This window comes from Malaya genurostris, chromosome 1 (assembly GCF_030247185.1).
Source record: "Malaya genurostris strain Urasoe2022 chromosome 1, Malgen_1.1, whole genome shotgun sequence".
Classification (NCBI taxonomy): Eukaryota; Metazoa; Arthropoda; class Insecta; order Diptera; family Culicidae; genus Malaya; species Malaya genurostris.
The window spans coordinates 100,853,858-100,867,566 of NC_080570.1; the positions used below are offsets into that span (position 1 = coordinate 100,853,858).

The window sequence follows — 13,709 nt, forward strand, 5'->3', positions numbered from 1 at the left end:
ATGTATTGATTTGTATACGTCCATGCGAATTTCATGCAGGATACAGATTTAATACATATTCACTTGCTTCTGGTCTGCCGCCACTTAATTTCGGGTGAAAACTACCAACACAATAAAAAATAGTCTAGATGAACAACGTTGAGTCAAATAAATGGTTACCTTCCAACATCGCGAAAAAGTTAAATATATTATCAACGTAATCCAATAATTTATTGTGACGATTCATTTTCAAAAATTTTGATGAAATCAGGCATCCCTGCAAGCAGCTGATCGGTGCTGACAAACGAGGGGAAACCAACTAGTAAAAAAACTTTTACGTAACACAAGGGGTGTACCGATAGTAAATAGTTCGCGCAGTACAATATAGGTGGAACTAGTGCATCACGAAAAATTATTTTTATAAGAATTTACTCATGCTGTCATGTCTGTTAGTCTGTGCCTAAACAGCGCATGCAGAAACGCAAAATAAGAAGAACAAGACAATATGTGTGCTTCAGACTGTAGTGGAGGTAGTTGGTGGTTGTGGTCAGCATCCGCCATTTAAGGGAAATATTACAAAATAGGGCATATCAAAGAGGCAATGATTTTGCTTGAATGCAACGAATGAAACCTTTTGGACAGTTGGGGATATGATTGAATAATGGACCGAGGACGGTCATTACTCACCAATCGCGAGCCGAGGTAAACCTTCGCAACAATGACAACTGCTGTGATGAAGTGTGTGGTATGTGCACCCACAATTAAACGTTCTTAACGACGATTGGCATTGAAGGTTCGAAACGTTTAGGCATCGAACACCAATACTTTCGCATTATGTATTAGCACTCATTCGATGTTGTTTGATCTAGATAGCATGGAGTTTTGTAACACACTTGCTCCAATGGAACCCATAAAAAGTGGTAAACACTCCTTAGAAACCAGTAATTATACATGTGGGTCTCAATACTAGGGGTGCAAAACGGGCTTTTCATTGTGGTAGGAGGTAAACTAAAGTTGACGCCGTTCACTACGAGCATAGAGATAGATATAAACTCGTTCAAGGGTACAAATAAGATTTAGAATATGGTAAAAACTTACCGGACAGTCCCGAATGTCGCCCATGTTACCAGCGTTGCGCAGTAACTGTCCGAAAGTGATATTTTGCTGATGCTGGGCCGACAGGCTGCTTTGAGAGTTGAGTGCCGACGCCGACACGTAGTGCACCATCTGGAAAAGATAAAATGAAATGAAAAACTGTGAGTGGAAATCCCAATGAATTATATAGTAAAATGGAGACTTTATTATAAGTCAATGTGAAAACTAAGCGATGTTTTCAATGTAGTGTTGTGTACTTTTATTCTGTATTCTGTGCGTCAATTTGAAATAAAGTAAGAATAGACGCAGGCATTTTGAACATGTTTACTGTCTACTGTACAAAGCTGTAATTTTCGAATAAAGGTGATTCCTAGCGGTTCTAAAAAACTTCAAGAGATTGTCCTATGTGGTTGTTCAAACTTCTAACGTAGGACTACACGGTTATTGTTAACTAAGGTCATACAACCAGAGACCAACGAAGAAAAAAATCGTAGTCCTGATAGTAAAATTTATGTAAACAAAATTCTGACGCTGCTTACATTTGTAAGTGTAATCATCATTTTTGCTTAAATTCAGTAAAAAACAAGCATTAGTAAATTATTTCACGTATCTTTCAAGTATCATATACTCGCTATTTGTTATCAATATTATTTTGTATATTTAGGCAGCAGTTTTGTTGTGTTCAATATAAACTAAAAGAAGGCACACAAATCAAATCCACTAATGTTCGGTATTACAAACCACACAGGAGTTCAAGTCGGTTCGATACTGATTCTGGTCGGATTTCCACAAGCTTTGGCTTGTTCAAAAGCTTCTATTAGGTTACTGATCATGATGAACAAGTGTAGAAATTTTAATTCAAAGAGTGTGTTTTTCTATACCAGACGATGTAAAAACGAACGAAATCCTTTGAACTAGCCACATAATCCTTCTTTGGTGCTGGCATTGTAAGTTGATAGGCAAAATATTTCAGTTTTAGGATGTGAGAAAGGCATTATCACACAACTAGGAAGAGTAAAGCAGGTTTTTCTGCTATATTGCTTCTTAGAGCAATTGTATTTCATTTCATAACAATTGATTGGTTCAATGTTAAGTAATCCACAAAATAACATAGAACCTCTACTTATGAGATGATGCTATTATGATGAATTTGATTTTTAGAAGTAACAGAAGCGCACGATTATGTATGTCTCTAACATACAGCAGTCGCAGCGTTGCTGCTATCATTAGATTTTTAATATTGTCATTATTATCATAGTAATTATTATTAATTATAGCATGTGTTTTATTATTTACTGTTTTCATTGTCGTCTACTGGCTGAGAAAATTTCATTCACTTCGCGAAACATGATATTCCGATGTATATTTTTTGGAATAAACTCCAATCAATTGAATTGTTATTATTCTTTCGCTCACACTTTCGGTAAAATGGCTAAGGTTTTTGCCTTTCTCTATTAGAATTAGAGTATTAGAATTGCTGGAAAACCCGACTTTTGAACGGAGCCTTATATACCATTCGACTCAGTCCGACGAGATCGGAAAATATCTGCGTGTGTGTGTGCACTTTTAAAAGATATTTTGCGCGCTCAATTTTCTCAGAGATGGCTGAACCGATTTTACCAAACTTATGCTCGTTTGAAAGCTACTGTCGGGCCATTGATCAAGTTCAAAGACCAAATGGCTGTGACTTTTGGTTCCGGAGATATGATTATATAAGTGACGTAACCGACAAAACGCGTTGTATTTTTACGCGCTCAATTTTCTCATAGATGGCTGAACCGACTTTAACAAACTTATGCTCGTTTGAAAGCTACTGTCGGGCCATTGATCATGTTTAAAGATCAAATGGCTGTGACTATTGGTTCCGGAGATATGATTGTATAAGACGTAACCGACAAAACGCGTTGTATTTTTACCGCGCAAGTTTCTCGAAGATGGCCAAACAGATTTTAACAAGCTTAGGCCCGTTTGAAAGCTATTGTTTGGCCATTGTTCAAGTTCGAAGATCAAATGGCTGTGACTTTTGATTCCGGAGATAGAATGGTATAAGTCACGTAACCGACAGAACACGTTGTTTTTTACAGCTCTAATGTATATATAAGGGTGCCAATATTTTGGGATCACCTCTAATCTCGTAAAGCGCTATCGTTCAAAAGTGTAAACACCTCGAAAAAAGTCCTCATGCAAAATTTGAGCTAAATCGGACATGGGTAAGAGGTGCTGCTCAGCAGTTGAAGTTTGAAAATTTTCGTTCTTCATATACAACCCATCCGCATCGTTCGTTTGCGGTGGACCGGTACCGGTTTTGCATTGTCACTTTATATGACGGTTTTAAAGTTTTAGCATTCATTGCTCTGTGATTACGAAACAGGAAGTCGAATCCGGATGAATTTGTACAGTAGACAGTAAGAGCTTTATTTTAAATCAAAACTTGTGAAAATCAATACAACCATTGCTGAAAAATCGAATTGAGTTCCACTCTTTGATTGAGTTTTTATTCACCACTTTCGGTGCTTTTGGAGCAGGAAACGAGGGATCAGTAGTGCCAAATTTAGTTTCAAATTCTGCAAACTAGAAGCATTTATTAATCAGTAGTATGGGATTTGCACCTGTTTTTGCCATTGCTTGTGAACAAATATTCATGAAATTGAACATTTTCCACTTATTGTGCTGTAGTTCTGGAACAGAGAGTCGGATCTGGATATTCCAGAAATTTTTAAAAAGCTTTAAGACTTTTCTTTTGAAACTTGTTTCGAGAAAATCGGTGCAACCAGCTTCGGGAAAACTGAGTGAACATGTTTTCATTATTTTGCACATATCACCATGTAACTTCGGAACCGGAAGTCGGATCCAAATCAAATTCACTAGCAGGATATGGATATGTAATACTTTTTATTTGCCTCTAAGTTTGTGGCAATTGGTTCAGCCGTCGCTGAGAAAAGTGAGAGTACATTTTTGTTACATACATACACACATACACACACGTACACCCACGCATACACACAAACATTTACTCAGTTCGTCGAGCTGAGTCAAATAGTATATGGCTGTTCCGGGCCTCGGTTGAAAAGTCGGTTTTCACAGTGATTGCATAGCCTTTCCATACATGAAAAGAGAAAAGGTTGCTTTTAATACGTACGAATTCGTAAAAGTGCTGATTGTCATTTCACCCAACGTGACAGTCAACTTTAGTGTAGAAAAAGTCTCAATTCTTAGAACCTGTTTTAGAGTTAACAGAACAGTAGGTGTGTTATCGATTTGTAGAATTTGTACTCCTCAACCCAGTCCCGACGGTGCTGTAACTAACTCGACATTCGGGGGTCTCGAGAAATTCGAATCCGAGAAATTATTACATTGTGGGTAGGTTGTTTCCAGTTTACCCGAGTGTCATGTTTCGAAGATGCGCGATGTGGTAAGGCGTTTTTTAATTTGAATTTCAAATAACGCTACACGGAATAGCCAGTCAGCAGCCGGTTCAGCTCAGTTCGATATCACCGTCATTATTACGACGTTCGGTGGTGAACCGTAAGCGAAATGTATTTTCGAAACAAAGGGAAAGTTTGTCTGATAAATGGACAAGCATACCCACTTTGCATTCGAAGATTTATCATTCATTGAACCCTGTGCGTTGAATTCAAAATTATGATACAGCACTTGCTTTACAGAATCGGCACTCTATAGATAACTTCACAGATGACTCAATTCCCTCAACGCAATTACCGGAAAAGTGGAGCGAAAATTATCGTCTGCACTGCGAACGTACCTAAAAACAAACTGATCTAATTAATTTCTACGACTCGTTTAGGTATTCCACCCGATGACTCCATTTGAAATCAACCAATCTTTCTACCACCTCTATTTCCCACTTTAACAAGACTGGAAAAAAAAGAAAAGAAGCGTGGCACCTGCAAATCTCAGACACCACGAAACAGGTGCTGATTGCCAGTGATACACAATGGCCCTGCTTCGTGGCAAAGATTTTCTGATCGGCTTTGGATCCCCTACAACAAAACGCCGACAATAAGCTTGGGGGAAAATCACTCAACTAACGGTAGAAGTTCTGTTTTATCGACTCCCACCGCTTTCGTGCCACCCGACAGCAGGTTGTTTTCCACGCGCGGGCGGGAGTTGTTCACTTCAAGAAAATGCAAAACAAGAGTGATCCTACTACTACGGTTGCGGCTGCTGGTGGTAAGTGGTATGGGAAGGCCACTACTTTCAATTCCCAGCAGCACCGCTCGATCTACAACAGTTCGCAAACAGCTAAGAATAAATTATTTTAAACCGGGAACGGCGAATTCTCTTTCTGCTTTTGCTGATGAAATGAAGCATTTTTATTTTTCGGGTGCGAGTAGCAATAAAAAGTAGTGCAATTTTTCTTATCTTTTGGATGAATGTTCGTCGACGAATGAGGCGATGTTGCTGGCCTAATTTTACTTTTTCATTGAGAAAAAGAATCAATTTATTGTGTAGCAAATGCAGTGCTTGAGTTCCTATTGCAAACTTACGAATTTTGTCCTAAATATCATCAGTTAGTAATTTCGAACATTTGACGATTCGGCTATACTACTTCAGAAAGACTATTATTACATTGCAATCTTAAATTCGACATTCTTTGACTAATTATAATAGAATCTGGAGAAAAAATAATCCTTCAAACACCAATAATTGTTTAATAATCGTTAAATCTCATGTATTGACTACCGCCCGAGTGTTATCCGGTTCGAAGGTGTCAAGGCTTGACGTTTATTGAAATAAGCAAAAAAACGGCAGTTGTTCAATTTTCAACTGGACAAATTCCAAGCTCCTTCGAGCTTCGAAACCCATCTTATGTTCAACTCGATACCCGACTCAAGCGCGCATCGATGGCTGATTATGATTTATTGCGCATCCTCGAATGGTGAGGCTTCGTCACAACTCATTTTTATTTTTATTATGAATCTTTTTTATCACTTCGCCAAACCGGACTCTGACGGACGACTAATGATGACTTACACCCAGTGATTTTGAATGCACATCAACAGTAACAAGTCATAAAACTTCACACTTCATCGTCCCGGATGCGACTAGCGATGATGATAGTCTGGTTTGTCCGTCGTCAGTGAAAGTGGTCAACATTGAACACCAATACAATACTATGGTGATGACGCATCTTGTCTGGTCGGGATAGAATTCAGAGGTGAAAAGGTCGTGGAATATTAGCTTACCTGTGTAAATGGAAGCTGCTCGGAGTTGGCACCGCATTCGCACACGCTTTGTTCGACAACTCGCATGGCGAATCGCTGATGGGCGACACATTGTGGAGTATCGCAATTATCTCCATCAACTGGAGACAGATGCTGATGGACACGATGTAACAACAGTTCGAAACATTCAGCTGCATCGCCCAGACATCCCAGTGGAAATCGGCGACCAGCGAGAGGACCACTGGCCAGCGCACGTCTCAACGGTTCCGGACAAAGGGCTGGTTCCGAGCTGGTTTGCAGTTGGGAGAATAATTCCTAAGAGGAGAAAAAAAAAAGAAATTCAATTGTAAAGTTTAAGCATTGGGCATCGTGCGGTGTGTCAGATAAATGTGGATCCAAAACTTACAACAACCGAATTTATGCAGGACATATATTCATAGTGCTGCTGGTGAACACTCTCCGTTTTCATTCGATTAATCATCGCATGGTACGACGAATCGTCGTCCGACAAACAATAGCTAGAAAGGCTGTGTTTGTTTGTATTGTAGTTGTTGAGTTCAGAATACGGATGGTACTGAACAGGCGGTACCATTTGATTATGAATGGTGTTCTTAGGACTAGTTTTTGGCAAAGTTGCACTAGATGCAGGTTGAAGATACTGGTGGGCCGAGCAGTTAGTAGTCGGAGACGCTACGGTGACGATGCTATTGCTTGCATTGCTAGCGACGACAGTCGTCGAAGGCGCTGCAGGCGCCGCAGCAGGCGTCTCTTTTCGCTTGTAGCGAAACTTGATCATCTCGATGCAGCCTTGTGTTTTCCAGCTTTCGGTTAATCCGATCAACACCAGACGAAAATTGAATAGCGTTATGATCTGTGAAAGACTAGCTTTAAAACTCATATTCTACGGACGATTCGATACGACGGATACCGCGAGGGAGCATTCTAGAGTGATTGGATTATTTGGTAACCTTGGTAACATGAGGACGCCAACGGCGCGCGCATCATTTTATTTTCATTTACAAGCGAGAACCTATTGGCATGAACGCAACGAACAACCGTGGAACCATGAAAATCGTTTGACTCGTCATCGCTAAAATATGTCGAGAATTTCCTTCTTTGCCTGCCACCTTTACAAATCAAAAATCCTTCTCGTTCAGCTACGCTGAATTAGCCAGCTATATGAAAGGAAAAGAAGACAACCCAGCAGAAATAAAAGCAACACCAGTCAACCGCTTGCTTCTTCAGCGGAAATGCAGGCGATGAGTCACTTGTTGCCGTGGTCACAGGGTTTTGTTTGACTTTTCTTACCGACCGGTGTGTTTTTGTTTCACTTTCGCGAAAGGGGGCTTATAAGCAACAAGTACCGAAGTAAATGTAAATAACCTCATTTCGTCATCGTCGTCCAAACAGCAAGAAAGTGAACCATTTCAATTGTCATTCAACGCCGATTGACATGGACTTTTGTGGGCTGGAAACTCGCAACCGGAAACTGGACAGGTTCCAGTTTTTTTTGTCGGTGGCTGTGAATCATACATCCATTCGTAAGCGACGGTTGAATACATGAGGGCTCTCCTTTTGGAAAAAAGCAATTAGATTCGAATGAGAAATAGATTAAGTAATACAAATGAAATCCCCAATAGAGTAGAAACCTTAACATGTGTCTTTTCAATCGTCAATGCTTTGACAGAATGATTGAAAAAAAAACGGTAAGCTGATTCCAGTCGCGCAATTAAAGCCAACGCCTCCACGTTGTCAAGCATGTTTTCGTTGATGTTGAATAATTGCGTGATGTACATTAATAGGATTAATTTTTAATTATGGCATGCGTTCAACCATCCACCTGAAGGGTGAACTTGAGCACGTCGTAGAAGGAAAATAGAAGTTGTTTTGGTCAGATTGAGTAACCGCATTCTGACGTGTGTTGCGTAATCATGGACATGCTTTCAATGAGTTGTATGTCCTCTATACGAGTTCCCAAGAAATTTAGAACTGCATTCTGAACTGCTGTCAAAAGCAATGAGACCTTGTTAGGTATTCTACAAATCGCTATCACCCTGTGAGACACCTATGCTGTCGTACATTTGGCAAGTGCGGAATTTAAATTTTAAGTGCCGGTCACGATCAAACCGTAACCATAACAAGTAGATTGAATCGACTGCCGATTCGATTGAATAGGGTGCTCTGCCCAATCGTTACCGAAATTGGAGTGGCAAAGCTGATGCGAACACTTTTTTGCTCGGATTCGTTACCACTTATTGTTTATAATACCTACATACAAATGATGATGATTGGCGACAGCTCCAATGTGCTGACGATGACAAACAAGCGAAATAATGGTCACCGAAAGAAAACAAATGATTGGTATGCGAGGTGGAGAGTGCCCTGATTGGGCGCGGCGGTCATTACCATATGTGGTACATTTTCTGGGAACTAAAACAAGCTACTAACAGCTGCTTAGTTATGAGAATGGTGTGCAAGTGATTTATGAAATAGTATAAACTTAACTGTTTGTTGAGAATAGTTATGGTCTGGATCCAAAACCTAATTTGAAGTAATCTGCGGTATTGCTTAATTTACCCAACAATTTAATTGCACTTATTTGTACAATGAAAGTTCAAGTGATTCAAACATTGTCTCGACACTATTGATAGCACTCTGCAAACAGTACCAAAATACGAAATACAGTGGGTTATTTTCAATAAATGGTGAAGAGCGACCCATAAACGGGATTTTGTAATTACTTTAATAATGCAATTAGCGACACACACGTGCGCTTTTGGGGGAAAAGTGTACCAATTAGCCATTTGCAACGAAAGCATATAAATTGATATGAAACGAAAAAATAGTCCCAAAAAAAGCCGCCAGCTGTCAACGCGTGTCACTTGCCGTCCAACCAACGCAGCGGTCATGGTAAATATACACATAGTTTTGCACATGTCATATTCGTGCGATAGGCGAGGAACCTCAAAAACCACCGAGGCTGCCTGTTTTGCACATTTTGGACGTTTAATGATACATTTCGATAGCTTGTTTTTTTTTCTCGACTGAGGGTACACTGTTCGAAGTCGAGTCACAGCTTCGAAAGAAAACGTAGAAATGGAGGAAAGGTGAATCCCCGCTGGCAAAATTGTAACAGGTGAAACTCAAGGTCCCAAATAATGGTAATAATATGGAGTGTGCGGTCTGATGATGAGTATACTACTGTCGCAATACAACAGACGTCAATATTCGTAACTGTCTCCTTATTACTATTATAATTTCTTCCCGTTCAATGCACTGTCGTCGTTAATCCTAGTAGATCGTTGATGTCTGATTTGCGCCATGCTCCAGAAGCTACCAAAAAGTTATTCCAACTTCACCAATCACTCCACTGACTGCTGCCGATTCCGTGTCAGACACAAACCTGCACACACAATAATCAACAATAGCTTCTTTTCTCAGTGAACGTTAACCTCGACTAAGTTAGATTATTTTCTTGTTTCTTCACATCATAATTGGTTACACTTCTTGAAAGAACACCTCAAGATCAATGTATGATCCATTCACAACATGTATCCATGGTGGAAAAATAAAACAGCATCAAGTGCTACACGCGATCACGATCACATATGCAATTATTTTTTTTTCTTCGGGTCGCTACTGATTCGCTGAACGCAAGCCCACATGCTTCGGATTTCCGGCGAATCACGTCCAACTCGGTCGAATGTTAAATTAAGACTGATTTGATTGCGTTCGGCAACCCACACACAACCCTCTGCGATGCCGAGAGTAGACAGGTGAGAATGTAGACGTGTTAGTGCAGTAGCATACTTTGCTAAGCGTTGCAAGTTACACAAACTTGATCACTGCCAGGCGATCGCTCAGGTAAACCCGTTTTTCTCTTCAGTTTGTTTTGTTCACCATTTGCTGTATCGTAAGGAGCGGAGTGGTGAATTTGGCAGCGATAGCTGTCAGTCTTACTACGGTGGTGAGTTTCGTGTGCCCCTATATGTTTGCTGCGTTGATACAAAGGTTGACTCAGGTGTGCAGCTTTCTCAAGATTTCTTCTTCCCCCGGATTCGCCTATCGTCCTCACCTCGTCCACTGATAGATTGTGTGTGGAGGAGGAAGAACACGAGTACTGGGAAGAACAAGAACCCACCGTGAAGCAAAGATGATGGCGATGGCGGGCGACGAAATGAAAGACGACAGCAATAGTAAGAAAAAAACTTTTATGTTCTCGTGAAAACTGTTGTTTGAATTTCAATTTTGCAGCTAACAAAACTTAATGTGTTTGGCCGTTGCATATTAAGCAAGTTTTCGATAGCTTCAGGTAGGAATATTTTAGGAATAGGCTTTCAAATCCGACACAAATCGATCGAATTGTTGACTGGTTACAATGGTGCATCGCACCTTCAAGAATGGTTTGTGAAGGATCGCGGCACTGGCGCGCAAGTTTGTCACCACTTCACGGAGAAGACAGAATTGGTGTGATGAAGATTGGATTTAACTAATCTGAGAATTATCTCTTTCTGGAAAGGGTATTATAAGAGTAATGAATAATTGGACTAAAGTAGAGATGGCATTTCATGGATGCATTCTTCCCAAAAGAGTTAATCGTAAAGCGGATTTGGGTGTTTCAAAATCCAGTTTATCAACACATTTTTTTTTCGTGGAATCCAAAATTCTCTTTTAATCATGTATTAGATGATTGAGCTTAGAAACTGAACTGATTTGTATTTTACCGTTATTTTTGACGGATCAACTTGATAAAAATGAATGTGATATATGGCAATCTTCATTCATATAGCTGTTGTACCAACAGTCATCTCATTAGTAAAGTCGCCATTATATTTGGTCGATTACTTTCAATCAACCAATTGTGATAAAATTGGATACAATATTTTTGTTTCGGCTCTAAGAAGTAATACTACAGAATAAATAGTTCGAAAATTATTCAATACTTCTGTTATAGTGACACGAAGACTCGAAGCGTACCTATTTTCTTTTTTCCCTTAAGGTCAATTTAAGGCACAGAAACAGAATATCTAATGGGTTTCATATATGAGATGACTACTGGAGCCGTTACCGTATGTTTCTGAAAAAAACTGTTGTGAAAGGCTGTGGAAACTGAAATTACTAACTCAATATTCAAGAATAGGTATGTAATGTAATGTAATGTGATGCAAGAAAAAATGTCGATAATGTGATAATGTCTTTCTCGTGTTATTGAAATAGTCTCATTGAATCATTTTTTTCATTGAGCCGAATTTGACAGATACCGATAATTCACAAAAACTACAACGTTTACGTTGCTTATTCGGCAACATTTCCAAAACCTAGAGTATTAGTAAAAATATTACATTTGATCATCGACACTTTTTTGAGAAATTGTGCGAAATAGTAAAAGTGCGATTTGTCTATAGAAAATGCCAAAACCCAAAATACGCTAGATTTTACGTTTATGATACGTCGTCAAGTACCAGAAACAACAAAACCGGATGCACTTACAACTCAAATTTCAAGAATGGAAGGCAGTAAAAAAATTTTAATTGTAGTATGAGTTGAACAAGAAAACAGTTGAATTTCGTTTACCTAAGCAAGGACGAAATAGTTTTTGGTACTATCGGCCTGACAGGAAATGACAACCATTAAGCCGTCGTTAAGTTGTTCCAATATACGGTGGGTAAAACGAAGTGAAACTGACCGGAAAATCGAGATGTTACAGAAAAATTAACAGATTTGATTGATATCCGTTTAGAGCTTTTCGTTTCAGGCAGCTGACATTATTGAATAGATTTATTTTCTCACGACAGTTGTCATATTTACCATATTCTTCTCAATTTCGTTCGCGGTTTCTGAAGCTTACATGTTTAGAAAGAGAATCAATAGCATTTAACATGTTTGAAAAACGAAAAGTTAAGTTTTTTTCCCGTTAAATTATTTGCAAAAAAACACAAACTGTATTGACAAATACTTGTGAATATTCAAAGGAAGGTCAAACTTATCAGTGCAGATATCCGGTGCCCATGCTAAAAAAATACAATCAAACACTGCAATTATGGCAGGAAATCAGATAAGACACGTTCCTCCGGATACACGTCTGGAGAACCCTCTTTCTTTTTCTGTTGTGAATTCTGGTTAGCGTCATTTATGACTTGGCGACGTCAGAAAGGTTCGTCGTCTAGCGTCATCGAAATTTCGTTTTCCTTTTAGGTAAATTAACTTTCTTACTGCTACTACTATTTACCTTTCAAACTGAGTCCTATGAAAGCAATTCTATAAAAGTTTAAATTATCGTCAAGAAGTACCCTTTAGTGCAGGTACCTTCACAAGAGCTGTAAGTTTGTTTCTTCAGATGAGCTTGCTTGTGTCGTTGCATTGGCATTTGTGCACATCAAACGACGGGTGAATCTTCAACGTGTATCTATGATCTTTCGCGAATGGTGATTGCGACATTCAGAGTCACGACTTCTATTCACCCAATGCAACATGGGACGCTGAAGCTGGTTTGAAGCATGTTTCTCTAAGTATAAAACGATAGCAAACAAACTGATCCTGTGTACATCTGTAAGTTATGAGCTAAGCAAAACGAATCAAGGGCAGCAGGCTACGTGAGAATAGATTGAAGATGCGAACGGACTAAATTAACCAAAACGTACAGCGTGTGGTAAATCCGCAGCAAGATCATGTCACGAAATTTTTACAGAAAATAGTACGATCAATATCTAGTTTGGGTATTGGTATTGGGTACCTGTTTTGATAGGTAATTACAATCGCAGAAGCCACAAAGTAGACAAATTCAGCATATACCAGAAAGATCCAACCAACGATGGAATCGAATTGTACAATTTAAAATTCAGTTTCATTTCACATCACCCCCACCTCGAACTGAATACTTATGTTTTCACGTCGTTGAATTATGCCGCTGGTGGAACACAGGAGTTAGGTACATGTTTTTTTCCTTCTATAGATGTTTCCCTCCGTCAATTCAATAGCACATCGTGTTAGAATGTACACCGGTACGATTCGATTTGAAATAGTCATAATACTATACGACAATCATCAATATTCCTCAAATGTCACATATGGTGAGAGTGAAGACCCAATGGTTAGCTCGTGGCTTTCGTGCCTTACATTCGTACTTAGCTAACGAGCAACAGGTTCTTGTGGTGGTTTTACATGTACATTTTTAAGTCGTGCGTCCAGGAGCGAACGCTCAACGTAGGTTAAATAGAACTTAATTGAATAGAAAATGTGTTTCGTTAAAACTATCAATCACCTTGTTATGTTTCGTGAGCGTTGAAATTGTTGTACAGACAATAGTTAGCTAGCGGATTGTTTGTCGCAGTGTCAGCTCAGCTCCTGATCAAGTATCCATTCATTGTCTTCGTGATTTACCGAAAGAATGTCGAACAATTTGCAAAAGAAGAAGTTTTATGGGAGGTTTGTAAAATACGCAGATATTTA

General features: G+C 39.2%; 1 protein-coding gene across 3 annotated transcripts in view; it reads right to left on the reverse strand.

Moving 5' to 3' along the window:
- LOC131425250 (uncharacterized) overlaps window positions 1-13,709 on the reverse strand; it is a 166,111-nt gene that overhangs the window by 7,912 nt on the left and 144,490 nt on the right. For 2 of the 3 annotated variants that reach the window (XM_058586984.1, XM_058586986.1), the window contains 2 exons: window positions 6,282-6,575; window positions 1,078-1,206 (listed from right to left, as the gene is read on the reverse strand). In XM_058586984.1, coding sequence (XP_058442967.1) covers window positions 1,078-1,206; window positions 6,282-6,575 — 423 coding nt within the window. Of the gene's footprint in view, window positions 1-1,077; window positions 1,207-6,281; window positions 6,576-6,666; window positions 7,132-9,663; window positions 9,960-13,709 lie in introns of those variants that run through there. The other variant, XM_058586985.1, reaches the window with a different exon arrangement.